The 27,382-nt window shown below is 34.1% G+C and overlaps 1 protein-coding gene across 1 annotated transcript in view; it reads right to left on the reverse strand.

Annotated features, from left to right (window-relative positions):
* Positions 1 to 27,382, reverse strand: part of Ir31a (Ionotropic receptor 31a) — a 980,688-nt gene that overhangs the window by 916,130 nt on the left and 37,176 nt on the right. The window contains exon 2 of the mRNA XM_070106506.1: positions 21,444 to 21,940. Within this exon, the coding sequence (XP_069962607.1) occupies positions 21,444 to 21,940 (497 nt within the window). The remainder of the gene's footprint in view (positions 1 to 21,443; positions 21,941 to 27,382) is intronic.

Genomic DNA, 27,382 nt, shown 5'->3' on the forward strand with positions numbered 1-27,382 from the left:
ATCGGTTTAACTGAAACATGGGTAGAAAGTAAGGGATGGGAAAAATTAGCTAAAAGACTTCCAAAAGAGTACGAGTGGAAGTGTAAAGCAGCGAAAAGAGAAAAAAAGAAAGGGAGAGCTAGTGGTGGTATAATAACTGGGGTAAGAAAAGACATTGTAGTTGAAGATAATAATTTTGAGTTTGAAGGGGCGGTGAAAAATGTTGTCAAAATAGTGGATGATAAGTGGGTAATATGGACAGTCTACAATCAAGGTAAAATTAAAAAATTGCTAAAAAACATATGTGAGGAATCAGAACAGGGGAAAATAATGGTAGGTGGTGATCTCAATGCAAGAACAGGTCACAAAGGTAGCTTATACGCAGGACCCGATGAAGAGGATATACAAAGACAATCAAAAGACAACAAGTGCAACGCAGAAGGTGAGCTACTAATTAGTATTATAGAAGAAGAAGGGTGGTGTGTGCTGAATGGAAACACAAATGGTGATGAAGACGGAAGTTTCACATTTCTTTCCGAATCAGGACAGTCTGTGATTGACTACGTAATAATAGGTGTTGAAGACTTAGTACAGGTAAAAGAATTTAGAGTATTGGATAGAGTTGAATCAGACCACATGCCCATAATGTGTAAATTGAAGAGTAAACTAGCCCACAAAAGCAAAAAAGAATCAACAGAATCTAGAGAAAAAATAGTGTGGGATGATGACAGTAAAATGAAATTCCAACTTGCTACTACAAATAATGTATTCAGTGAAGATGCTTCCATCCATAGAAACTGGGAAGAATTGAAAGAAGTTATCAACAAAAATATGTGTAAGAAAGCATGGAAAAGAAAGATAGGTGAAATTCAGCCGAAAAAATGGTGGGATAAAGAATGAAAGCGCAAGAAAAGAAAGGTCAAAATTAAGTTAATAAAATGGAGGCACGGCCAAGCAACAAAAGAAGATTACTTGAAAGAAAGAAAGGAGTTCCGAAAACTATGCTTTGATAAAGAAAGTAAAATGAAAGAAAACGAGATTGCAGAAATAAAAAACGCAAATACTGAAAAGAAGGTGTGGCAGTACATCAATAAATATAGGAAGTCTAGGTCGGAAATTAGCAAAGACATCCCCATGGAAAAATGGTGTAATCATTTTATACTCATGCTGAATGGAGAACAAGCAAATACGGTAGGCGACTGGAATAGAGAAGAAGACAAAGATGAAGAAAAGGAAGAAGATTTAACAGATGAGGAAATAACAAAGCAAATAAGAAAACTAAAGAAGAAAAAAGCTACTGGTGAAGATGGTATCCCAAATGAAGCATGGATCTTTGCACAAGGTAATACCCAACAAGAGATATGCAACCTAATGAAAAGGATATGGCATGGAGAAGAAATACCTGAAGACTGGAAAATTGGGCTAGTTGCGCCACTGCACAAAAAAGGCGATAAAGAAACCGTGGAAAACTACAGAGGCATTGCACTTTTGAACACGGCGTATAAGATCTACGCAATGATTCTGAATGATAGATTATTAAACGACATCGACGGGAAAAGAATCCTTCCAGACACTCAAGCTGGTTTTCGAAAGGGCAGAGGAACCATCGACAACATCTACATATTAAGACACGCAGTTGAGAAAGAACTTGCTAAGGAAAAGGGGAAACTCTTTGCTTTTTTCGTAGACTTAAAAGCTGCTTTTGACTGTGTTGACAGGAAAGTGCTCTGGAGCGCAATGGAGAAAAGTGGAGTAAGGCATGGTCTAATCCAAAGAGTCAAAGAGCTGTACAAAGAAACCAAATGCAAAATAAGAGTAGATGGTAGGCGATCGGAGGAATTCTGGACAAAGGATGGAGTAAGACAAGGATGCCCCTTAAGTTCTACACTCTTCATAATTTTAATAGCTGATCTGGGAATAGAACTAAGTAAAGGACAAACTGGTTGGGGTGTCATAAGAAAAGATAAAATTTGGAGCCTTGAATATGCTGACGACGTAGTCCTGTTCGCGACCAGTGAAGGAGAGTTAAAAGATATGATCAAGAGACTAGAGAAATATTTAGATAAGAAAAAACTGATACTGAATGAGAATAAGTCCAAGGTAATGGTTTTTAAAAACGGAGGCGGCAAGAGAAGAAAAACTGACTGGTTCTGGAAAGGAAGACAGCTGGAAGAAGTAAATGAATTCATCTATTTGGGGTACCTCTTCAAGAGTAGCGGAAAAAATGGAGGTCATATCAAAGAAAGAGTCAAAAAGGCTGTTATAGTGATGAAACATACTTGGATTATAGGTGAGCGTCTTTTCAAGAAAGACTATCTAAGAAGAATAAAAATGTTCGACAGCCTTGTAGTCAGTATAATGTCATATGGAGCCGAAATATGGGGGTGGGAAGATGTTGAAGAGATGGAAAAAATTCAGAAGAAGTACCTCAAGTGGACACTGGGTTTAGAAAAATGTACACCGGACTGCATTTTGCTGGAAGAGACTAAACGAGAAAAGCTAAGACTAAGATTCGCAAAACTGGCTGTTAATTACGAAAGCAAAATTATGGGAAAAGAAAGCCTGGTCAAAGAGTGCCTGGTGGAAAGATGCAGAGGAAGAGGAGGTAAGTAAAGTCTGAACTACAGAACGAAGTTTTTAAATGAGTGTGGACTCAGTCAAGAAGAAGTTGATGCAATAAGAGACGCTGGTAGGTCAGTTGGAGATGAAGTCAAAACGCGAGGAATGGCTGTACAAAGGCAGCTTCAGTGGAACAAAATCGAAAAGCTGGGTTACAACCAAAGATACTCATCTATATACTCAGGTGAAGTCCCATAATACTTAAAAATTAGCGAAGATTACGCGTTAATTGCAAAAGCAAGATGTGGAACGTTAGAAGGCGCAAATAAAAAATGGGCTGACGACAAAGTAAAAGTATGTTGGTGGTGTGGTACAGGCAAAGATTCAATAGATCACTGGAGACAAGAATGCACAGAAACTCAAAGAACCGTATTATCAACGGAGGAAATCCTGAGCGTTCAAGGTGAGAAGACAGCAGTAGCCTGGTTGAAAGAAATTGCAACAAAAAAAAAAAAAAAACAGAAGGCTTGAAGTGTCATAGATACGGCCAATGCAATTTAAAAATTTAAAAATTAAAATTAAAGTTTTATAGACTTTCCAAAAATTATTATTTAAAGATTATTTAGTGATTCAAAATGTAATTTATAGACTTAAAGATTTAAAGATTTTTCAAACTAATAGTTCTAATCATGTATCTAATATTAATATGCAAAAGTTAATAACTAATAATTAATAGTTAATAAGAATAGAATATAAGGTATCATGTATCTAAGTCCTGTTTCTAGGCCCTGGTTTCTGAAATAAATAAACAATTATATATATTATATAATACAATCTCCGAAGAAAGTGTTTAGATCAGATTTTTATATCGTATAGCCGCCATATTAACTGAACCCTCGGAGTAAAGTGCTTGCATGGAAAACTTTTTCATTTGACGAGTTATCTTCACAAAATTGGGCATGGATTAACACTTCAGCCAACAATACAATATCCAAAGAAATTATGTAGATCAGACGACTATATCGTATAGCGGCCATATTTACTGAACGATCATAGCAAAGTGTTTGCTTGGAAAACCTTTTCATTTGACGATTATGTAATATTACTTCAGCGAATAATGCAATCTCTGAAAAATTGTATAAATCGGATTACTATAGCATATAGCTACCATATTAACTGAACAATCGGATTCAAGGCCTTGCGTGGAAAACTCTTTCATTTGACGATTATGGATTATTACTTCAGCGAATAATGCAATCTCTGAAAAATTGTATAAATCGGATGACTATAGCATATAGCCACCATATTAACTAAACAATCGGATTCAAGTCCTTGCGTGGAAAACTCTTTCATTAGACGATTATGGATTATTACTTCAGCTAATAATGCAATCTCCGAAAAAATGTATAAATCGGAAGACTATAGCATATAGCTACCATTTAAACTGAACAATCGGTTTAAAGTCCTTGCGTGGAAAACTCTTTCATTTGACGATTATGGATTATTACTTCAGCCAATAATACAATCTCCGAAGAAAGTGTTTAGATCAGATTTTTATATCGTATAGCCGCCATATTAACTGAACCATCGGAGTAAAGTGCTTGCGTGGAAAACTTTTTCATTTGACGAGTTATCTTCACGAATTTGGGCATGGCTTATTACTTCAACCAATAATACAATCTCCGAAGAAATTATGTTGATCAAATGACTATATCATATAGCTTTCATATTAACTGAAGGATCGGAGCAAAGCGCTTGCATGGAAAACTTTTTCATTTGACGATTATGGATTATTACTTCAGCCAATAACACAATCTCCGAAAAATTGATGACTATAGCATATAGCTACCATATTAACTGAACAATCGGTTTCAAGTCCTTGCGTGGAAAACTCTTTCATTTGACGATTATGGACTATTACTTCAGCCAATAATGTAATCTCCGAAAAATTGTATAAATCGGATGACTATATCATATAGCTAGCATATTAACTGAACGATCGTACTAAATTCCTTGGGTGGAAAATTTTGCATTTGACGAAGTATGTTCACAATAATAGGCATGAGTTATAACTTCAGCCAATAATGATATCTCCGAAAAATATCATAAATCGGATGACTATAGCATATAGCGACCATATTAACTGAACGATCGGTATTAAGTTCTTGCATGGAACACTTTTTTATTTGACGAGTTATCTTCACGAAATTTGGCATGGCTTATTGCAATAATGCAATCTCCGAAGAAACTGTATCTACAGATGACTATATCGTATAGCTGCCATCTTAACTGATCGATCGAGGCAAAGTGCTTGCATGGAAAACTTTTTCTATTGACCGTTATGTATTATAACTTCAGCCAATAATGCAATCTCCGAAAAATTGTATAAATTGGATGACTATATCATACAGCTGTCATATTAACTGAACGATCGGAGCAAAGTGCTTGCATGGAAAAGTTTTTCTATTGACGATTATGGATTTTTACTTCAGCCAATAATGCAATCTCCGAAGAAATTGTATAGATCGGATGACTATAGCATATAGCTACCATATAAAAGTGGAAGCACTTCAAGCTGTAAGCTGTAATTTATTTTGCTGTGAACTTCTGTGTTTAATTTTGTAAATTTATTAAAGTTTAATTGATTTTATAGTGCTTTAACACAATATTTAGTGATTTAACTCTGAGTTGCAAGCTAAGTATTAAATGTTTTTAAGTTTTGTTAATTATTAAAAAGTTTAAATTTTCGAATTTTTGGTGCCGAGTCATCTTTTTGTTTCATTTTGTTTTATTTTATTCTATTTTCTTTTTATGTTTATTTCATTTACTTCTTTATTCACAGCTGTGTTGCATGTAGCTTTTTATTTGTTCCAGTGCATCTAAAACTACTCACTATTTTGCTTTTCAAACTGTCTTGGTTTTGAACTTTGATAAAAAGTAATAAAAAAATTGCTATTATTTTTGCGTTTGTTCTTAATTGAATATTATTATTATTAATATTATATTTTATTAACACACTTATTTATTCTACATCCAATAAATATTGTTTAAATTACCCTTTTATTTGATCTTCATTCTTGTTGTTTATTATGCTATTAACTTCCCCAATTGTAACATTTAAGGCGAGTCAGATCGCTATGTTTCATGCTGGCTTTGTGATGGGTTTGCCCATACTAAATGTGCTGGACTGACAGGTAGAATCTTAGATTCTATTCTCGACTCTAAGGGATCAAATAGTAATAAGTGTCTCACAATTCCAGAGGCTCCCCTAATAACTTAGTAACATCTATTAAAAATTTGGTAGTTATTCCACCTAAAAAGTCTATATTTATTTCTAGACTTGCCAAAGATACCTTGGTGAAGGACATTAAGTCTTACATTTCCTCACGTTTAAAAATTGATGATATCAATATCCGTAAATTTAACTTTTTTACGCGAATTTAAGCCTAAACTTAGAAGTCAAACTGAGGAAAACATTGCTAAATTACAAAAAGCAACCATCGAAAATGGTTGGTAAAAATTCGCAAAGCATTTATTATCAAAATGTTAGAGGTCTTAATACACAATTAACCGAGTTGTATTTAAACAGTTCCAGTTTTAATTTCCATATTATTGGATTTACAGAAACATGGTTAAAACCTCACATTTTTGATAATGAGATTTTAAAAAGCGAATTTCAAATATTTAGATGTGATCGACTGAACAAATTCGGTGGAGGTGTCCTATTTGCCGTACATTCCTCTATCCCATCTGAAGATGTTCTTGTTCCAGGAACCGACTCATTTGAATTTAAGTGTATTAGAGTATATGTTAATAGTTGCTTTATTTATTTAAATAAATATAAATAAATAATGCAGATTCAATAATCGTATTAAAAGGTTTCAATTTACCGTGTGCTTCGTGGAAAGCTTTCGATGACTATATCCTACCGATTTGCAATCGGTCATGTTTTCATGAATTTTTCAATTTCGAAAAAATGTCCGAGTTGGGTCTTAACCAAATTAATTTGATTTCGAATAAATTTGGTAAATGCTTAGATTTAGTATACGTTGATACCTCTTCAAAGTGTTCGTTATTCAGAGTAATCCTCTTGTTCTACCAGAGGACTCGTATCACCCTGCTTTGGAAATATCTGTCGAAATCATGAGCAATGTACGCGATAATAATTATCAAACTTCGTGCTTCCGTACTCGGTTAAACTTTGCAAACGCTAATTTTAAAAAGTTAAATACAGAACTATCTACAATATCATGACATAATTATAATGGTGATATTGAATTGAGTGTCTCTCATTCTAATAACATAATTACGAAATTATTTGAAAAGTATGTTCCAATAGTAATTGTTAATAAAAGTAAAAGTAGAAGTCCGTGGTTTTCGAAAGAGTTACATAAATTGAAAAACAGAAAAACTCGAGCTTTTAAAAATTAAAAAAAAACCGGTTCACTTGTCGACTATTCTAAATATTCTGTATTCCGTCGACAATATTTTGACCTAAACAAAAAATGTTATAATAATTACTTAAGTAAAGTAAAATAGAATATTGTAAGTAATCCAAAATCGTTTTATGATTTCGTCAACTCCAAACGCAGGATTTCCAAATTTCCGTCTGCGATGAAATACAAATCTATCATTTCGACTGATAATGTTATTATATCCAATATGTTTGCAGAATTTTTCAAGGCAAACTACTGTAATAATTCTTCAAAAACTTTTTCTTATCAGCACGTGCTGTGTTCAAATACTTTAATAAACGCTCCAATTATTTCTGAAGAAGACATCCTACTTAAATTAAATAAGTTAAAACGATCTTTTAGTTACGGCCCAGACATGATACCCTCATGATTCCTAAAAAATAGTGCCAAATATCTTTACTTGCCTTTGACAAGGATATATAATATAATTTCTCTCTTAAACACGGTATATTTCCTTTAATATGGAAACAGTCATTTATAATTCTTTTGCATAAAGGTGGATTTAGATCCAACATTGAAAACTACAGAGGTATCGTAAAACTATCAGTTATACCTAAACTTTTTGAAGCTATCATCACTAACCATATAACCTTTTCGATTTCTCCGTTAATTTCCTCATCTCAACACTTTCTTGAATTTGTAAACCATGTTTCATTGGGTTTTAGGGAACATAAGCATACGGATGTTATATACACAGACTTTAGCAAAGCTTTCGCTAAAGTAAACCTCTCGATCTCATTCATAAACTTGACCTGCTGGGCTTTCAGCCAAGATTTCTTCAGTGGGTATCTTAATATCTTTATAATAGAACACAACGAGTGATATTTCAGAATACACCTTCAGATACAATTAATGTTTCTTCAGGTGTTCCGCAAGGTAGTCATCTTGGCCCGATTCTGTTCTTGTTGTTTATTAACGATATCTCTTCAGTAATTGAATTCTCAAAAATTTTATCATACGCTGACGACGTAAAGCTTTTTAAATCACACACTTCAACTGAGGAAATGTGTCTGTTGCAAACAGACTTAAACAATATGATTGCATGATGTGATAGAAATGATTTGCCATTGAATCTGAATAAATGTAAGACAATGTGATTTTCCCGTGGATCTGTGCACCCCTCTTCTTATGTAATAAAACACCATATTCTGGAGCAAGTTTTTAACTATGTTGATTTGGGAGTAAACATGGACCCTTAGCTCAATTTTTGTCTTCATATTGACACCATGGTCTTGAAAGCAAAATCTGTCCTCAGTTTTGTTAAACGTTGGTCTTAATAATTTAGAGATCCGTATATTACTAAAACACTTTATACAACTTTGGTTAGACCTATATTGGAATATGTTGTATGAAACCCTAACTACCAAATCCATTCTGACAAGTTAGAGTCTGTTCAAAAACAATTTTTACTTTTCGCCTTAGCGCATTTCCGATGGGATTCCAGGGTAAGTCTACCTCCATACACTAGTCGTTTAAAACTTATTAATCTACCTACACTTTCTAGTCGTAGGGAAATGCTTGGCATAATATTCTTAGTGAAAATCTTGAATGGAACAGTTTGCAGTTCTTTTCTCCTGTCTAAAATTAAATTTAATATCCCGGTTCGCCTTTCGAGGCAGTTTAACCTTTACTGCTAAAATCCTGTAGATCAAATTTTGAACTAAACGAGCCATTCCGCCGTATATGTCATGATTTTAATTCTCTTTCCAGCACATTTGACTTATCTGACTCACTTTTCAAAATTAAAAAGACTTTATTGTTTTTTCTTGATGAATGAAAATGTAACAATTTATTATATTGTAACTATATCTTAGCTGTTGAAATTTTTGTTTCTGTAGCTGAGCAGCTTAAGATCTCAACACCTAAAACTACTCTCTTGCCTTTTCTGACTATGAGGAGGGGGATGGTAACCGTTGGGTTATTATTATTATATTTATAAAAGTTCCTGCCTGAAAAACTTTTTTATTTGACGAGTTATTTTCACGAAATTTGGCACGGATTATTACTTCAGCCAATAATACAATCTCCAAAGAAATTGTAAAGATCGGATGACTATAGCAAATAGTTGCTGAATTAACTGAACGATAGGAATAAAGTGCTTGCATGGAAAACTTTTTCATTTGACGAGGTATCTTCGCGACATAAGGCATGAGTAATTGTCTATGTCAACAATGTAATATCCGCAAAAATTAATAAATCGGATGATTATAGCATATGGCTGCTATATTAACTGCAGATCGGACTTAAGTTCTTTCATGAAAAACTTTTTATTTGACGAGTTATCTTCACGAAATTCGGCACAGATTATTACTTCAGCCAATAATACAATCTCCGAAGAAATTGTATAGATCGGATGACTATTGCATATAGCTACCATATTAACCGAACGATTGAACTAAAGTCCTCGCGTGGAAAACTTTTTAATTTGACGAAGTATGTTCACAAAATTTGCCATGGATTATGACTTCAGCCAATAACGCAATCACCAATAAATTGTATAAATCGGAAAACTATAGCGAATAGCTACTATATTAACTGAACTATCGGAATAAATTGCTTACATGGATCGGATGACTATAGCAAATAGCTGCGGTATTAACTGAACGATCAAAGTAAAGTTCTTGCATGAAAAACTTTTTTATTTAACGAGTAATCTTTACGAAATTTGGCATGGCTTATTGCAATAATGGAATCTGCGAAGAAATTGTGTAGATCAGATGTCTATATCGTATTTATACCATATTAACTGAACGATCGGAGCAAAGTGTTTGCATGGAAAACTTTTTCATTTGACGAGGTATCTTCACGAAATTAAGCACGGATTATTACTTCAGCCAATAATACAATCTGTGAAAAAATTGTTTAGATCGGATGATTATTGCATATAGCTACCATATTAACTGAACGATCGGAGCGAAATGCTTGCATGTAAATCTCTTTTATTTGACGAGTTATCTTCAGATAATTTGGCATGGATTATTGCAATAATGGAATCTCCGAAGAAATTGTGTAGATCAGATGACTTTATCGTATAGCTACCATATTAACTAAACGATCGGAGCAAAATGTTTGCATGGAAAACTTTTTCATTTGACGAAGTATCTTCATGAAATTAGGCATGGACTATAACTTTAGGCAATAATGCAATATGCAACAAAATTGTATAGATCAGACGACTTTATCGTATATTTGCCATATTAACTGAAAGATCGCAGCAAAAAGCTTGCATAGAAAACTCTTATTTGACGAGGTATCTTCACGAAATTGGGCATGGATTATTACTTCAGCCAATAACGCAATATCCGAAAAATAATACAATATAAGTCATATGACTATAGCATATAACTGACATATTAACTGAACGATCGGACTAAAGTTCTTACATGAAAAACTTTTTTATTTGACGAGTTATCTTAACGAAATTTGGCATAGATTATTACTTAAGCCAAGAATACAATATCCGAAGAAATTGTATAAGTCCGATGAATATAGCATATGGCTGCCATATTAACTGAACGATCCGTGCATGGAAAACTTTTTCATTTGACGAGGTATCTTCACAAAGTTTAGCGTGGTTTAATTTTTGAAAGCAATAATGTAATGTCCGCATAAATTGTTCATATCGGATGACTATATCATGTAGCTGTCATATTAACTCAACGATCGGAGCAAAATGCTTGCATGAAAAATCCATTTCATTTGGCGAGTTATCTACACGAAATGTGGCATGGATTATTGCAATAATGCAATCTTCGAAGAAATTGTGTAGATCAGATGACTATATCGTATAGCTGCCATATTATTTGAACGATCGTAGCAAACTTTTTCCCTTAACAAGTTATCTTATCAAAATTAGGCATGGATTATAACTTTAGACAATAATGCAATATGCAACGAAATTGTATAGATCAGATGACTTTATCGTATAGCCGCCATATTGCCTGAACTATCACAGCAAAGTGCTTGCATAGAAAACTTTTCGTTTGACGAGATATCATCACGAAATTAAGCATTGATTATTACTTCAGTCGATAATACAATCTACGAAGTAATTGTATAGATCAGATGACAATAGCATATACCTACCATATTAACTGAATGATCGGAGTAAAGTGCTTGCATGGACAACTTTCTCATTTGACGAGGTATCTTCACAAAGTTTAGCGTGGATTAATTTTTGAAAGCAATAATGTAATGTCCGCATAAATTATTCAGATCGGATGACTATATCATATAGCTGCCATATTAACTCAACGATCGGAGCAAAATGCTTGCATGAAAAATCTTTTTCATTTGGCGAGTTATCTTTACGAAATGTGGCATGGATTATTGCAATAATGCAATCTTCAAAGAAATTGTGTAGATCAGATGATTATATCGTATAGCTGCCATATTAACTGAACGATCGTAGCAAACTTTTTCCCTTAGCAAGCTATCTTATCAAAATTAGGCATGGATTATAACTTCAGACAATAATGCAATATGCAACGAAATTGTATAGATCAGATGACTTTATCGTATAGCCGCCATATTACCTGAACTATCACAGCAAAGTGCTTGCATAGAAAACTTTTCGTTTGACGAGATATCATCACGAAATTAAGCATTGATTATTACTTCAGCCGATAATACAATCTACGAAGTAGTTGTATAGATCAGATGACAATAGCATACCTACCATATTAACTGAATGATCGGAGTAAAATGCTTGCATGGAAATCTTTTTTATTTGACGAGTTATCTTCAAGAAATTTGGCATGGATTATTGCGATAATGCAATCTCCGAAGAAATTGTGTAGATCAGTTGGCTATATCGTAAAGCTGCCAATTAACTAACCGATCGGGGCAAAGTGCATGCATTGAAACTTTTCTTTTGACGAGGTATCTTCACGACGTTTCGCATGGATTATTACTTCAGCCAATAACGCAATATCCGAAAAATAATATAAGTCGTATGACAATAGCATATAGCTACCATATTAACTGAACGATCGGAGTAAAGTGCTTGCATGGAAAACACTTTTTTATTTGACTAGGTATCTTCACAAAATTTGGCATGAGTTTATTTTTTAGGCAACAAAGTAATCGCCGAAGAAATTTTAATAATCTGATGACTATAGCATTTAGCTGCCATACAAACTGAACGATCGGAGTAAAGTGCTTGCATGGAAAACTTTTTCATTTGAGGAGGTATCTTCACGAAATCAGGTGTGGATTATTACTTCAGCCGCTGATGCAATATGCGAAGAAATTTTGTAGATCGAGTGAATATAGCATATAGCTACCATATTAACTGAAGGATAGAAGTACAGCGCTTGCATGGAATAGTTTTTCATTTGACGAGGTATCTTCACGAAATTAAGCATTAGTAATTGTCTAAGTGAACAAAGTAATCGCCCAAGAAATTTTATTAATCGGATAACTATGGCATATAGCTGCCATACAAACTGAACAATCGTTACAAAATATTTGCACGGAAAACTTTTTCATATAACGATTATCGTCACAAAATTAGGCATGGATTATAACTTCTGCCAATAATATAATATCCGAAGAAATTGTTCTGATCGGATGACTATAGCGTAGAGCTACCATATTAACTGAGCGATAGGAGTATAATACTTGCACTTACCACTTTTTTATTTTACTAGGCATCTTCACAAAATTTGGCATGAGTTACTTTCTTACGCAACAAAGTAATCGCCAGAGAAATTGCATTAATCTGATGACTATAGCATATAGCTGAAGAATAGGAGCAAAGTATTTGCACGGAAATATTTTTTAATTGACGAGTTGCACGAAATTTGGCATGGATTATTACATCAGGTAGTAATACAATCTCCGAAGAAATTGTATACGTCAGATGACTATATCGTATAGCTGCATTTTACCTGAACGATCGTAGCAAATTGTTTGCATGGAAAACTTTTTCATTTGACGAGGTATCTTCATAAAATCAGGTATGGATTATAACTTCAGCCAATAGTTCAATATCCGAAGAAATAGTATAGATCGCATGACTATAGTATATAGCTACCATATTTACTAACCGATCGTAGCAAAATGTTTGCATGGAAAACTTTTTCATTTGACAAGGTGTCTTCACGAAATTGGACATGGATTATTATTGCATGCAATAGTTCAATATCCTATAGCATATAGCTACCATATTAACTGAACGATCGGAGTAAAGTGCTTGCATGGAAAACTATTTATTTGACTAAGTATCTTAACAAAATTTGTCATGAGTTTATTTTTTAGGCAACAAAGTAATCGCCGAAGAAATTTTAATAATCTGATGACTATAGCATACAGCTGCCATACAAACTGAACGGTCGGAGTAAAGTGCATGCAGGGAAAACTTTTTCAATTGAGGAGGTATTTTCACAAAATCAGGTAAGAATTATTACTTCAGCCGATAGTTCAATCTCCGAAGAAATTGTTAAGATCAGATTACTGTATCGTATAGCTGCCATATTAACTGAACGATCGGAGCAAAGTGTTTGCATGGAAAACTTTTTAATTTGACGAGGTATCTTCACGAAATCAGGCATGGATTATTACTCCAGACAATAATACAATCTCCGAAGAAAATGGTATAGTTCGGATGACTATAGCAAATAGCCACCATATTAACTGAACCATCGGAATAAAGTGCTTGCATGGAAAACTTTTTCATTTGACGAGGTATCTTCACGAGGTTAAGCGTGGATTATTATTTAAAGCAATAATGCAATCTCCGAAGAAATTGTATTTATTTATAGGATGACTATAGCATATAGCTAACATATTAACTGAACGATTGGAGCAAAATGCTTAGATGGAAATCTTTTTTACTAGACGAGTTATCTTCACGTAATTTGGCATGATTATTACTTCAGCCAATAATGCAATCACCGATAAATGGTATAAATCGGATGACTATAGCATATAGCTACCATATTAACTGATCGATCGGATTCCGATGCTTGCAAATTTTTCATTTGACGAGGTATCTTCACGAAATTCGGCACGGATTATTACTTCAGCCAATAATACAATCTCCGAAGAAATTGTTAAGATCAGATGACTATATCGTATAGCTGCCATATTAACTGAACGATCGGGGCAAAGTGTTTGCATGGAAAACTTTTTCATTTGAAGAGCTATTTTCACGAAATTAGGCATGGATTATTACTTCATGCAATAGTTCAATATCTTATAGCATATAGCTACCATATTAACTGAACGATCGGAGTAAAGTGCTTGCATGGAAAACTTTTTATTTGACTAGGTATCTTCACAAAATTTGGCATGAGTTTATTTTTTAGGCAAAAAAGTAATTGACGAAGAAATTTTAATAATCTGATGACTTTAGCATATAGCTGCCATACAAACCGAACGATCGGAGTAAAGTGCATGCAGGGAAAACTTTTTCATTTGAGGAGGTATCTTCACGAAATCAGTAATGGATTATTACTTCAGCCGTTGATGCAATATGCGAAGAAATTGTGTAGATCGGGAGAATATAGCATGTAGTTACCATGTTAACTGAAGAATAGAAGAAAAGCGCTTGCATGGAACAGTTTTTCATTTGACAAGGTATCTTCACGAAATCAGTAATGGATTATTATTTCATCCGCTGATGCAATATGCGAAGAAATTGTGTAGATCGGGAGAATATAGCATGTAGTTACCATATTAACTGAAGGATAGAAGTAAAGCGCTTGCATGGAACAGTTTTTCATTTGACGAGGTATCTTCACGAAATAAGGCATGAGTAATTGTCTAAGTGAACAAAGTAATCGCCGAAGAAATTTTATTAATCGGACGGCTATAGCAAATAGCTACCATATTAACTGAACGATCGGAGTAAAGTGCTTGAATGGAACACTTTTTTATTTGATTAATTTAATCCACGTCAAAAGTTGAAAAAAATAATCGCGCGAAAATGTTCGCGATTTTATTTAATTTTTTGGCTGAGATGAATACTTACTTACTTACTGTACTTTAAACAGCACAAATAGTGCTCATATATCAAAACGTTCTGAGTATATATAATATCAAAAATATCAAACTTTACGATAAAGAGGTGAGTTGGCAGATTACAACAATACAGTTGCCAAATCCCGAAATATAAATGTAACCTACGTACTACATTTTGATTTGTGTACGACATATTTATTATACCAAACTAGATAAAGCTCAGTTATGAAGGATGGAAATTCATTTACACAGATGGATTCAAAAACTTCCACAGCACCACATATGCAGTGGTTTCCGAGAACTCGGAAGTTATTAAAAATAGATTACTTTTCTCACCATGTTCTGTTTTTATCGCAGAAGCATACGTCATAAAAAAATGTATCCAATGAATCATGTCCTCCAAAGCTAAATACGTTATCTGTACCGACAGACTTGCAAAAATCACAGCTGTTCAAAATGCATCCAACAGCAGCCCTTTAATCAGAGAAAATCGGGACAATTCCAGGTAATGAACTTGCTAATAAAAAAGCAAAGAACGCCACTCGCAGTCCTTGTATTTATTTAAGAACTAATGAAAGCAACGACATCATGGGATTCGTTAAAAATTACTCAAAGCTTAAAGCGAAAGCGACATGGTAAGCTTATGACAAATGCTACCAACGCATAAATCCCGAACTTATAAAAGCAGTATACCCTTCCACATGCAGCATTCCGGATATTATCTAAAACATTTTCCCACAGTTTTCTATACCTTCCATACACTACAACTCTATATAATTACAATTTCTGTACATATTTGTTTTTAATATTTGTAATATAGTGCCATAATATAATATGTACATACTTCCACATAACCACCACTAACTACTTTCTCCAGAAATTTCAACACAATTACACATTTTTTCTTCAATCACTAACCCCATTGCACACTTATGGTATATATATTTTTTAACCAATTTCGAATTTCGCAAACAAACAAAACTTGATATCTAATTTCTTGGTCTTATTGAATAAGTGCAAATGAGAAAACCAATAAAAAATCCCAAAAAGAAACATTAAAAACTGAGTGAAAAATGTCAAAAGAAAAAGTCATTTCCATTTTTAAAAGTCTGAGGTAAGTCTACAAAATTTTGTGAATTTTTTTAAATTTATATTTATCTAATATTTTTTACTTTTCTAGTATAACAATATAAGCAGATACATTGGATGTTTGTCTGATTCAATTAGTATAACTATTTCAATACTTAATACTTAAACTTTAATATATTTAAATATCTTTTTTAAGTGGCATGCGACCATTACCAACACCAATCATGGAACCGCAACGCTTGCGGTGCTGCATGTGGCGCCGCCCACACCGACTACAGCACTGCAGGAGCACTTCAGGAGCACATGATACGCAAGAGTGCACGGCCGTCAATCTGTGCCAAATGTGCAGCAGGCAGCATCACGCATGCCCCGCGCAGCCACACTGCAAGCAGACAGCCACAAACATATCGGACGATACAACACCGACTTCCAGCAGTTCCTCCTGAGTCCAACACGCCACAACAATACAATTAACTATCCAGAACACCACAGGCCAATACATACAAGCCCACATCACCCTCCAATGGATACCAACATACAAGTACACCACACACGATGACCCATCCCTTTTCAACACTCTCTTCGCCCAGTCAACCAAAAGGATCGACGATTTTATTCGGGCCTCTTTCTTTCGATCGCCATCATCCTGACCAAACGAGTAATCTGAGAGTTTCATTTTCTGGGTGACGCCTTTCGATCCGGATATATGTTCTCCAAACCGGGCCAATTATATCAGCATTAAAATTACTAATTCGAGTACATTCCGCATTAATTTCTTTTATTTCGGGAGTACTAGCTGAAAAGGTGAAAGACCTTCAAGTCGAACATAGTTAAAATGGTGTTAATCTGCAAAAATGCACGCTATCGGGCTCTAACACACTGAAGCTATAAAGAACCCTGTTGACGTTCCATATCACACAAAGAAGGCACAAGTATAAGGATAATTGAATGAGTGGCATACCAAATAACACATTCCATTTACAATAAATTATATTCCTTATTAAAGACGGTACACTAATCAAGCACTTCAGAATTATAGTTCATAATATCATACAAATTAAGATGGCATTTACCATATAACATTTTCTTATAAAGGTTGACAACCCTAAAGTAAACAAATCGGCAGCTGACAGTTTAGACATAGTAAAAGTCGGGCGTTAATTGATAGAACAACGTGTCTTCATTATTGAAAAATATTTTAAAAAGTAATGAAAGATTTGCGGCCGCAGTTCGAAAATTTAATATAATAATAATAATAATAACCCAACGATTACCCTCCTCCCGCGCGACCGACGCGAGGGGCGCAATCCGCATACGTGCGGAATTAACCGAGTCAGAAAAGGCAAGAGAGTTTTTTAAGTGTTGAGATCTAAAACTGCTCAGCTACAGAAACAAAAATTTCAACAGCTAAGATCAAAAGTTACAATATAATAAATTGTTACATTCTCATTTATTAAGAGAAAACAATAAAGTCTTTTTAATTTTGAAAAGTGAGTCAGATAAGTCAAATGTGCTGGAATGAGAATTAAAATCATGACATATACGGCGGAATGGCTCGTTTAGTTCAAAATTTGATCTACAGGATTTTAGCAGTAAAGGTCTAAACTACCTCGAAAGGCGAACCGGGATATTAAATTTAATTTCAGACAGGAGAACAGAACTGCAAACAGTTCCATTCAAAAGTTTCACTAAGAATGTTATGCCAAGCATTTCCCTCGACTAGAAAGTGTAGGTAGATTAATAAGTTTTAAACGACTAGTGTATGGAGGTAGACTTATCCTAGCATCCCATCGGAAATGCGCTAAGGCGAAAAGTAAAAATTGTTTTTGAACCGACTCTAACTTGTGAGAATGGATTTGGTAGCTAGGGTTCCATACCACAGAGCCATATTCCAATATAGGTCTAACCAAAGTTGTATAAAGTGTTTTAGTAATATACGGATCTCTAAATTCTTTAGACCAACGTTAAACAAAACTGAGGACAGGTTTTGCTTTCAAGACCATGGTATCAATATGAAGACTGAAATTAAGCTTAGGGTCCATATTAACTCCCAAATCAACATAGTTAAAAACTTGTTCTAGAATATGGTGTTTTATTACATAAGAAGAGGGGTGCACAGATCTACGGGAAAAGCACATCATCTTACATTTATTGAGATTCAATGGCAAATCATTTCTATCACACCATGCAACCAAATTGTTTAAGTCTGTTTGCAACAGACACCTTTCCTCAGTTGAAGTGTATGATTTAAAAAGCTTTACATCGTCAGCGTATAATAAAATTTTTGAGAATTCTATTACTGAAGAGATATCGTTAATAAACAACAAGAACAGAATCGGGCCAAGATGACTACCTTGCGGAACACCAGAAGAAACATTAATTGTATCTGAAGGTGTATCCTCAAATATCACTCGTTGTGTTCTATTATAAAGATAGGAAGATACCCATTGAAGGAATCTTGGCTGAAAGCCCAGCAGATCAAGTTTATGTATGAGAATCGAGATATTTACTTCATCGAAAGCTTTGCTAAAGTCTGTGTATATAACATCCGTATGCTTATGTTCCCTAAAACCCAATGATACATGGTTTACAAATTCAAGTAAGTTTGTTATAGTCGAGTTCCCTTTACGAAATCCATGCTGAGATGAGAAATCGAAAAGGTTATATGGTCAGTGATTATAGCTTCAAAAAGTTTAGGTATAACTGATAGTTTTGCGATACCTCTATAGTTTTCAATGTTGGATCCAAATCCACTTTTATGCAAAGGGATTATAAATTGGATGTTAGTTGGTTGTGGAATGTTTATGTTTTAGTCATCTGTCCAATTTTGGGACACCCTTTATTTCCTTTAATTTCAAATAGAATTTCAAAATCCATCCTTTTTTTGCAAAACGCAATTTCTAGTGCGCTTATCGCCTTACATAGTTGCGTTTTCGCGATAGCGAACATTTTCACTTGCGCAACGCCTTACAAGGTAACACCCCTTCATATAAAGAAATCATCATTGAAATGTTAAGAAAAAATTATTTTGGTTGTCGAATAGTTATATTTTAGTCATCTGTCGAACGAAAAATCGAATGTTAGCTGATAATATGGAACAACTATAACGTTATTAAACAACTGAGAACTGTTGCTGGATATCTGTGACACGCAAGGCGTGTCAATTACTAGAGTTGCTCGAGAACGATTCACATTGGGATACTACGCTCGAGGATTAAATCATATCACATTCGAACATTGTTTGCAAATGTAATATCGACATGTTTGCTCTTGAACCCGAAGACTTTGTCGATGAACGCACATTGTGTGCGTTGTCAAACTTTGATTCCTACATTACAAATTACTGCCGAAGTTTATAATGCGAAATTGATCATGATTGAAGATATATGTTTATTGAGGGCAAATAAACTGACCAATCGTTCTACTCAAGATGCATTTAATTATGTGTTACAAAGAGAATAACAGTAGGACACTGAAACATTTACCTAAATAGTTCGCACAACTAGTGAACAGTGGATCTGGAGGGATTTACTTTCTTGATGCTCTCGGGGGTTCAAGAAAAATGTACCCAATTTCATTGCTATTGGGCAAACTCCGATAGAAAAATGTACCTCATTTTTTCCTAACGTTTGCTTCGTCTGGAATAGCTGCTACTTTGTTGAAGGCGGACGAACTGCGCATTTATCTTTGAAATGACCACTAATCGTGCAAACCAAGGAAACACCAATTTACACCATCGCCAAGCTGATAACTTGGGACGAATGCACAATGGCCAAGAAGAGGTCCCTGAAAGCACTGGACAGGACTTTGAAAAATTTAAATGACAACCAAACATTTTTAATAGAGCCATGATTTTGTTGTCAGGTAATTTTTGTAGACTCTTCCAGTCATTCCCCGATCAACTGTTACTAACGAATTATACGGATGCCTAAATCATCTAATTTTCGCCGGCACGAAAGGAAACTCCAATTAACGACTAACATGCAAGTTTTGTTGAAATAAGATCAAACTACGATTGTGTTTTCGAAGCAGTTCCGAGATATTAGAAATCTGGGTTCCCTCAGAAAGCCTCAAAAGAGGAGCTAATTCAGTGTGTTTTTCTGGACGTAAAACAATAATATTGACTAAAAAAGTAAAGGTGTCGAAGTCTCAATGCGACAATTCAGAATTTCCTTCCATAAGAGTTGTTTACTTAGAAATCAGTTGACACAGCTACAAACCAGAATGACGTAGTCAACAATCCCGCAGAATTTTTAATTGCATGAAAATTTCCGAATTTTCAGGAATACTACCACATAATTTGCAACTAAAAGTAGGATTAATAAGATGATAACTGGAAAACATAAATCAACACCGACTTTGCTATGGAACGAGACTGCTTGTGAAAAAGCTAATGAATAATGTCTTCGAAGCTTAGATCATCATTCGATTTTAAGCGTTTACAATTTCGCGTGCGTCTGGCTTTTGTATTGACCATCAATAAATCATAAGGCCAGTCGTTGCAAGTTTGCGGAATCATCTGAATTTGCGGGTTCACACGTCGAAAAACCATTAAAAGATAAAAAATATATTGTAGTTAACTATGTGCAGCAGTGGACGTCTTTTGACCAATGTGATGATGATGATAACTCTGTGATATTAATGTAGACAAAAATATTGGAATAATTTTAAATTGGTAGAACTTACAATATTACGAAGTTCATAATATTAAGTGTTACATATCATCACTAACAACTTTGTAATTTACTCATTAATTACAAACTTGAATATAAGATAAATAAAATACAAAATTACACATTTTATGTTTATTTGGCTTAACACAGAACTACAAAAATGTATATCAATAGTTTTCAAATTTACCGGTTATACTAATGTTTCGGTCTTTATGTGTAACAATATTTTTACTGTATAGAAAAATTAACTATAATATAATTTAATGTATACCTTTGCTATACGAGTGGATGGGTCTTCTAGTAAATAAATACAAAATTCGCCCGTAATCACACTGTAACATAAGAATGCCCCAATACAGATATAACCCCAATAGAGAAATACTCACTCGGAATATAACTCGTCTAGTAATCCTGATCATTTATATACATTTCTATCCTACAAGTTTCAAAACAGAAGAAGAGTGCGAAAAACGATTAACAAGTTTAGTAATTGTTTTTCAATTAATCAATGTGTAATTCTTAATCTTCTTATTCGAGTTTAAAATATAAACGAAATAATTGAGAGGAATTAGGAAATGGAAAATACACAAATGAAATTCACACGAGTTATTCTTTATTGAAAAAGTGTCATAATTAAAAACTGAAGACAACTTACAGTAGTAGATTAAATGCTTAATAAAGTTTAATTATTTCAACTACTTACAACTGTAGCTCCTCTTAATATCGCACCATGAAACTGGTTCCTCTTACGTGAGTATTGGAGTTGCATTATATTATTGCCAATTTTTTTATTAGATGATTTCTTAAAAGGTGAAAAGTTAATTAAAGATAGTTTCAATGGATTTCGTAAGTGCTTTCCAACTGAGTAAACGTTCCAAATCTGAATCATAGAGTTGGAGCCATTAATAAGAGTGATTTGCGCATTTGGGCCGAGGTAATCTATGTCAGGTGAAATAAGCGATTCCACCTGTTTACCTTCCTTATACCAAAGAAACCATTGATATGTTTTATTGAAATAACGGCCTGCTGATGCTTGGCTTAATAGTTTATTTATGTTGACACAAATGACATCAGTTAATACCGCCGATTTTCTGTAATTTGCATGACTTAAAGCGTTGTCAAGCGTATATTTCTTATTTATATCAACTATTTCTATTAATAGTCCGTATCTCAACATTTTCTTTGTCACCTGCAAAAGATCTTTTATAATAAATAATTAATTAGCATGAAATAATTAAAATTTTCTCTACATAAGGAATACCGTTAAGAGATTTTGAATTTTAACTTAAGTATACAAACGCAAAACATGCGTTGAGTCCGGGATTAGTTGCAAATAAATATATAGCCAAAAGGCATTGAAACGAACTGATTTCTTTTGTTTGAGCATGTCCCATAGGACAAGAGACCTATTGTACTCGAGAGCCTACAAAAATATACTAACCATTTTTTTTATCTTTTACCAGATAATACAATTAATCCGCATAAAAAATATAATTTAATTTAGTGTTTCTTATTTTTTATAACAATAAAGGTAATAAAAAATACTGGCAATTTATTAAACAAAAGTTTATATATTAGATTTAGCTCCATTCTTTAATCAAAGCCTTCTTCTTCTTCTGTTGATTCACCTTTGATATAAGCGCTTTTTGTGTCCTGCACCAATCGCAGAAGTGGAAGCTTTGAGCAACGTGGAGACACCAAGTGCTGCGCCATCAAATGCCGCAGCTTCTGCGAATATTTTAACTATGCCATCCTATTCCCTGAGGACAATTTCGCGAGTGCCAAATCCTTCTACAGTATAGGTGGTGGTTGTTCAAGCGAAAAAAATCGATATTGAAGAAAAGAAGCTTAAATTCGATGAGAGAAAGTTTGAATACGACAGGGCAGTGCAAAATAAAAAGTTAGAGTTAGAAGAGGTAGAAGAGAAATTGGAAATGGAAAAATAATGTAAAGTTTTAGCAATGGAAATAAAAGAAAGAATGGCTATGGACGAAATATATGAAAAGTATTATTGTAAAATAAATTAATTAATTTGCGTTTATATATTTGGTAGTTAGTTAGTTTTTTTAGGTTTGGTAAGTATGATCGTGTGGTTGTGTATATCAAAAATGGAGTTTAAGCACCTGATACGCCTTATAGCATATAGGTATACTGCTAGTTATTCAAAAAAGTTAAATCAAAATGAAGAAATGCAGGTATTTTCACATTTTATTGCTCATCAAACATTATTCTACACAAAGATTTGCGCTCGGCGTCTGCTTCAGAAGTTCGCTGAGCATTTTCATGCTTCATATTCACACACGATATCTGCTATGACGTAAGTTGAAAGCTTTATGCTTTAAATAGTTTAATTGTTTTGAATTTGAAAGAACTGGTTTTTTAAGAGTTCCCAATAATGGACAAGCAGAATCCTTTGCTACCGTTCCCTTGGACAAAAACCCATGCCTAATTTGGTAAAGATATCTCGTCAAATCAAGAAGCTTTCCATACAAGCACTTGATTCCGATCGTTCAATTTATATGCCTGGTATATGCTATATCAATCCTATCTATACAATTTCTTCGGAGATTGCAGTATTGCCTTAAGTAATAATCAATGCCTAATTTATGGAAGGTATCTCGTCAAATGAAAAAGCTTTCCATACAAGCACTTAGTTTGTAATATACAGACAAATGGACGGACAGACAGACGGTCATGGCTAAATCAGCTCATCTTGTCACGCTGATGATTTATATTTGTGACTTATAGGTATACATACTTTATAGGGTTTCTAACGTTACCTTTCGGGTGATACAAACATAACGGTAACCCAAACTCTTACAGAGTTTAATTATATTTTTAAACTCTCGCAACATTTTGCACAGAGGATTGTTCACCTAACGGTACAAACAGTATTACCTAAAATTACCAGGTGTACGGGTATTTAATGTTGAAAATGTCAAATTTTGTAGCGGAAAGTGATGATTTGTGGAAAGCATTAATTTTTTTGTTTTCATTTGAAGAAAAGTGCTGCAGAGTCGCATCGAATGCTTGTCGAGGCATATGGCGATCATGCTCTATCAGAAGCATCATACATAAGATGGTTTCAATGGTTTAGAGATAATGATTTTGAAATGAGAAATGAAGAACGTGAAACACCACCAAAAAAGTTTGAAATTCTGGTGACTGTCTGTTCGTCCGTGCAAGCGATAACTTCAGTATAAATTAAGATATCTGAAACTTGGTAAAAACATATTGGCACCCAAGAAGGGTTGGTATTGCCACTTGTGGGCTAAACTTAAACAAAATGTACATACCTCCTAAACCACTGAAGCTAAATCGCTGAGAAGAAGCCTTTTTAGCATTTTTCATACACTGTGAAAATGGATAAAATCAGATAATAACCCCGCACACTCTCCATATAACGGTTATGTTGAAAATTACTAAAAGTCCGATAACTCACTGAATAAATGAGCCACTAACATTAAACTTCCAACAAGGATGGCAGAGAATGGCTTTATGGGAGACGGTGTAAAAATTTGACCATGAGCGTGGCATCGCTCACTTTTAGGTGAAATCCTTCATCTCAGGAACTGCTTCATCAATTTAAAGCAAATTTGGTCTATGAGGTTACTTAATTATTTATTAAACACTATAAAATTGGAGGAAATCGGTTGACAATAGTACATCCCATATGACAAACTTTTAATTTACATCTGTTTCTTTTTTTTTACAGAATACAAAACAAACAGCAATGAAGTTATTAAAGTAAAACTTTGCATAAATCGTGTCTATAACTTTTCAAGAACACCAAATATGCGGGCAAAAATACATATGGTTGATTTTTACACGAACATATCGGTCAGTCTGTAAGTTCTAGTATTTAAATTCGGTGAGAAAATTTTTGTGATGCCCTTTTGCCAAAAATGACGCCCAATTATTTAATACATATACATTCAAACTTCCGAATGACTTTATACCGCATCTATCGGTCAATATGTATAAAATCTTATTGAAATTCAGAAAGAATCTCTTTCTAATGGTAGTGCCTCTTCTTGTCTATCATTGTAAATAGTGGATGAAATAGTCCCTACTTTTAATTAAACTATATACGAAAATCCGTATACCACTTTACCTTGCGAGACTATAAAATGGTCGGTTACACCCGAACTTAGAACTTCCTTACTTGTTTCGATACAATTTATTGCGGTGTCGGTGAAAGGAGACCAAATTACTGTGAGGTATTCCAAAACTGGTAGAACCAGAGATGAAAAAAGGTGTAGTAATGTGCTATGATTCGTGAAATTCTTGCTACTCCAAGTTATGAAACCTAAGTGATTTTCTCTGTATGCTTGTTGAATGTCAGTTTGTTATCAGGTCCTTTACGTGCGCAACTTCGCTTGTTATCTCGTTTTTTAGGTTATACAAGGTGCAATTCAAAAGTTTCAGGACTTTTATTAAAAAACGAATATTATTTGTTAATTTTTTGAAAAATTTATTGGTCGCCTTCAAAATAGTCTCCTTCCGCCTGAATACAACGTTTTGCACATTCAAGAAGGTTATCGAATGACTTTTTTAGGTAATTTGTCGGTATAGCGTTGAGGATGGCGGTCGTCGCCTTTTGGATGGCATCAACGTCAGCATAGCGGTTTCCTTTCATGGCCAAATGTAGTTTTCCGAACAAATATAAATCGCAGGGTGCCATATCAGGCGAATAGGGTGAATGGTTGATGATATGAATGCGATTTTTGGTCAAAAAATCTGTCTGATTCTGAAGTCTTTTTCGTATTGTTTCAAAGTGTGCGGGACAAGTCGAGCACAAACCTTTCTGAGGCCCAAATTTTCTGTAAAAATACGATAAATCGACGCTGCGGATATTAATAATTCCGATTCCATATACTTGTAGTTAGTTGGTATTCGAGAGTGTGGTCGTGCTCAGTGCGTTATCTTTAATGTCACAACTGCTAAGTTTATTTAGAAGGATACCTTGGTCCACCCTATCGAATACTTTGCTGAAGTCCGGGTAGATGGTATCACTATTACTATTTCTTCTTCTGTTGTGACAAATTTCCAAAATACACTTGTTTCATTCTGGACCTGCTGTTCAACTTGATGTATATAGTTACATAGTCATAAAAATAATAACCAACACCACTCATCACTTTCCTTTAATACTACTTCCAATCTTAATTTCCCTTCAATTTGTCTCTCTTTCTTTTTCCCATCATCTACTCATCCCACTATTATTACTTAGATTGCTAAAACTAAGAAAAATCATGTTCATTATCGGCTTATTACTCAGTAAAGTACGACATACATAACTGGCGAAATTGGTTCAGGAAAAATATCTCTGTTAACTGATAAGCGAAAAGCGAAAACTACAACCGTGTAAAACACTCTTTTGAAATAATCCTAAAAACTAAGTTAACTGAGCAAAAAGGCAAATCCGTATTACATACCTAAGTGATTAAACATGTGCACATATGTACTGTCTACTTAAAACAATTATTGAAAGAATCCACATTATGTAATGCGTTGTAAAATTAATAAAGGTAACCTAACAAAAAAACGAGGTAAAACACACCACAAAAACTATGTAAATAAGCATATGTGATATTATGTAACACATGGCAAAGTCAAAATTTAAATAATAGACAAAAAACAAATATATATATATAAATATAATATAACAATACATAATTTGGATGAATTGCGAAAAATACAAATATTGCAAAGAATGCAACTAAGCTAACAAAAAAAATTAAAAAACACGAGCAACAACTAACATTAAGAAGTATAGTGATAGTAGGAGGAGAAATCTCAGATCAGCTTAGCACTACTTATAAGTAATTATTGTTAGGTATAATAAGATATAAAATTACAAGTAGTGCGAAAAGAACTTAACTTATTAAGGATAATTTAAGTACGTAACGTAAGTAAGCCAGAAATAAAATGTTTTAGTAGAAAATCATGGCGAAAGAGACTCAATTGACGAACTAGTTGATAGAATTAGAGTATGTAGTTGTGACTCTACTGGTTAAATGAGTTAAACCTCCTTCTACATGTACACATCACTCTACCCGGAAAAATTTGGCGCACCCTACTAATACACACCACACTCAGCAAGATGACACCCCACACCTCTCATTCGACAAAATAACGATCCTACGCGCAACTCTATTCATTCGTTTCGACCACCATCCGAGTTAGCTCTAATCGACACCAACACCTGATCGACTAAAAACATACATACATTGGGCGCAAAACTAAAACACCATAAAACAAAAATACATATTAGGGCGCGAACAAATTTAGCCACAACAAGTAAGGAAGGGCTAAGTTCGGATGTAACCGAACATTTTATACTCTCGCAAAGTCAAATGGTATACTCGTTTGAGATTTCTTTGTGGATTGACTGATATTTTCGGTAGAAGGTCAACTATAGGCACTGGGGTCCACATATTTAGTACTTAGGGGTTTGAACAGTTTCGGTTCGATTTAGACAATTTTTGGCCGCAAGGTGGCATACTTTAATTGCATTATTCACGCAAACTTTTACCCCGATATAATCTTTGTTACCTGATTTGCATAGTGGAAAGTGAAAGAATCAGATGGAATTGAAAATGGTGTTACATGGGAAGTAAGCGTGGTTGTAGTTCGATT

Source organism: Bactrocera oleae, chromosome 3 (genome assembly GCF_042242935.1).
Source record: "Bactrocera oleae isolate idBacOlea1 chromosome 3, idBacOlea1, whole genome shotgun sequence".
Lineage (NCBI taxonomy): Eukaryota > Metazoa > Arthropoda > Insecta > Diptera > Tephritidae > Bactrocera > Bactrocera oleae.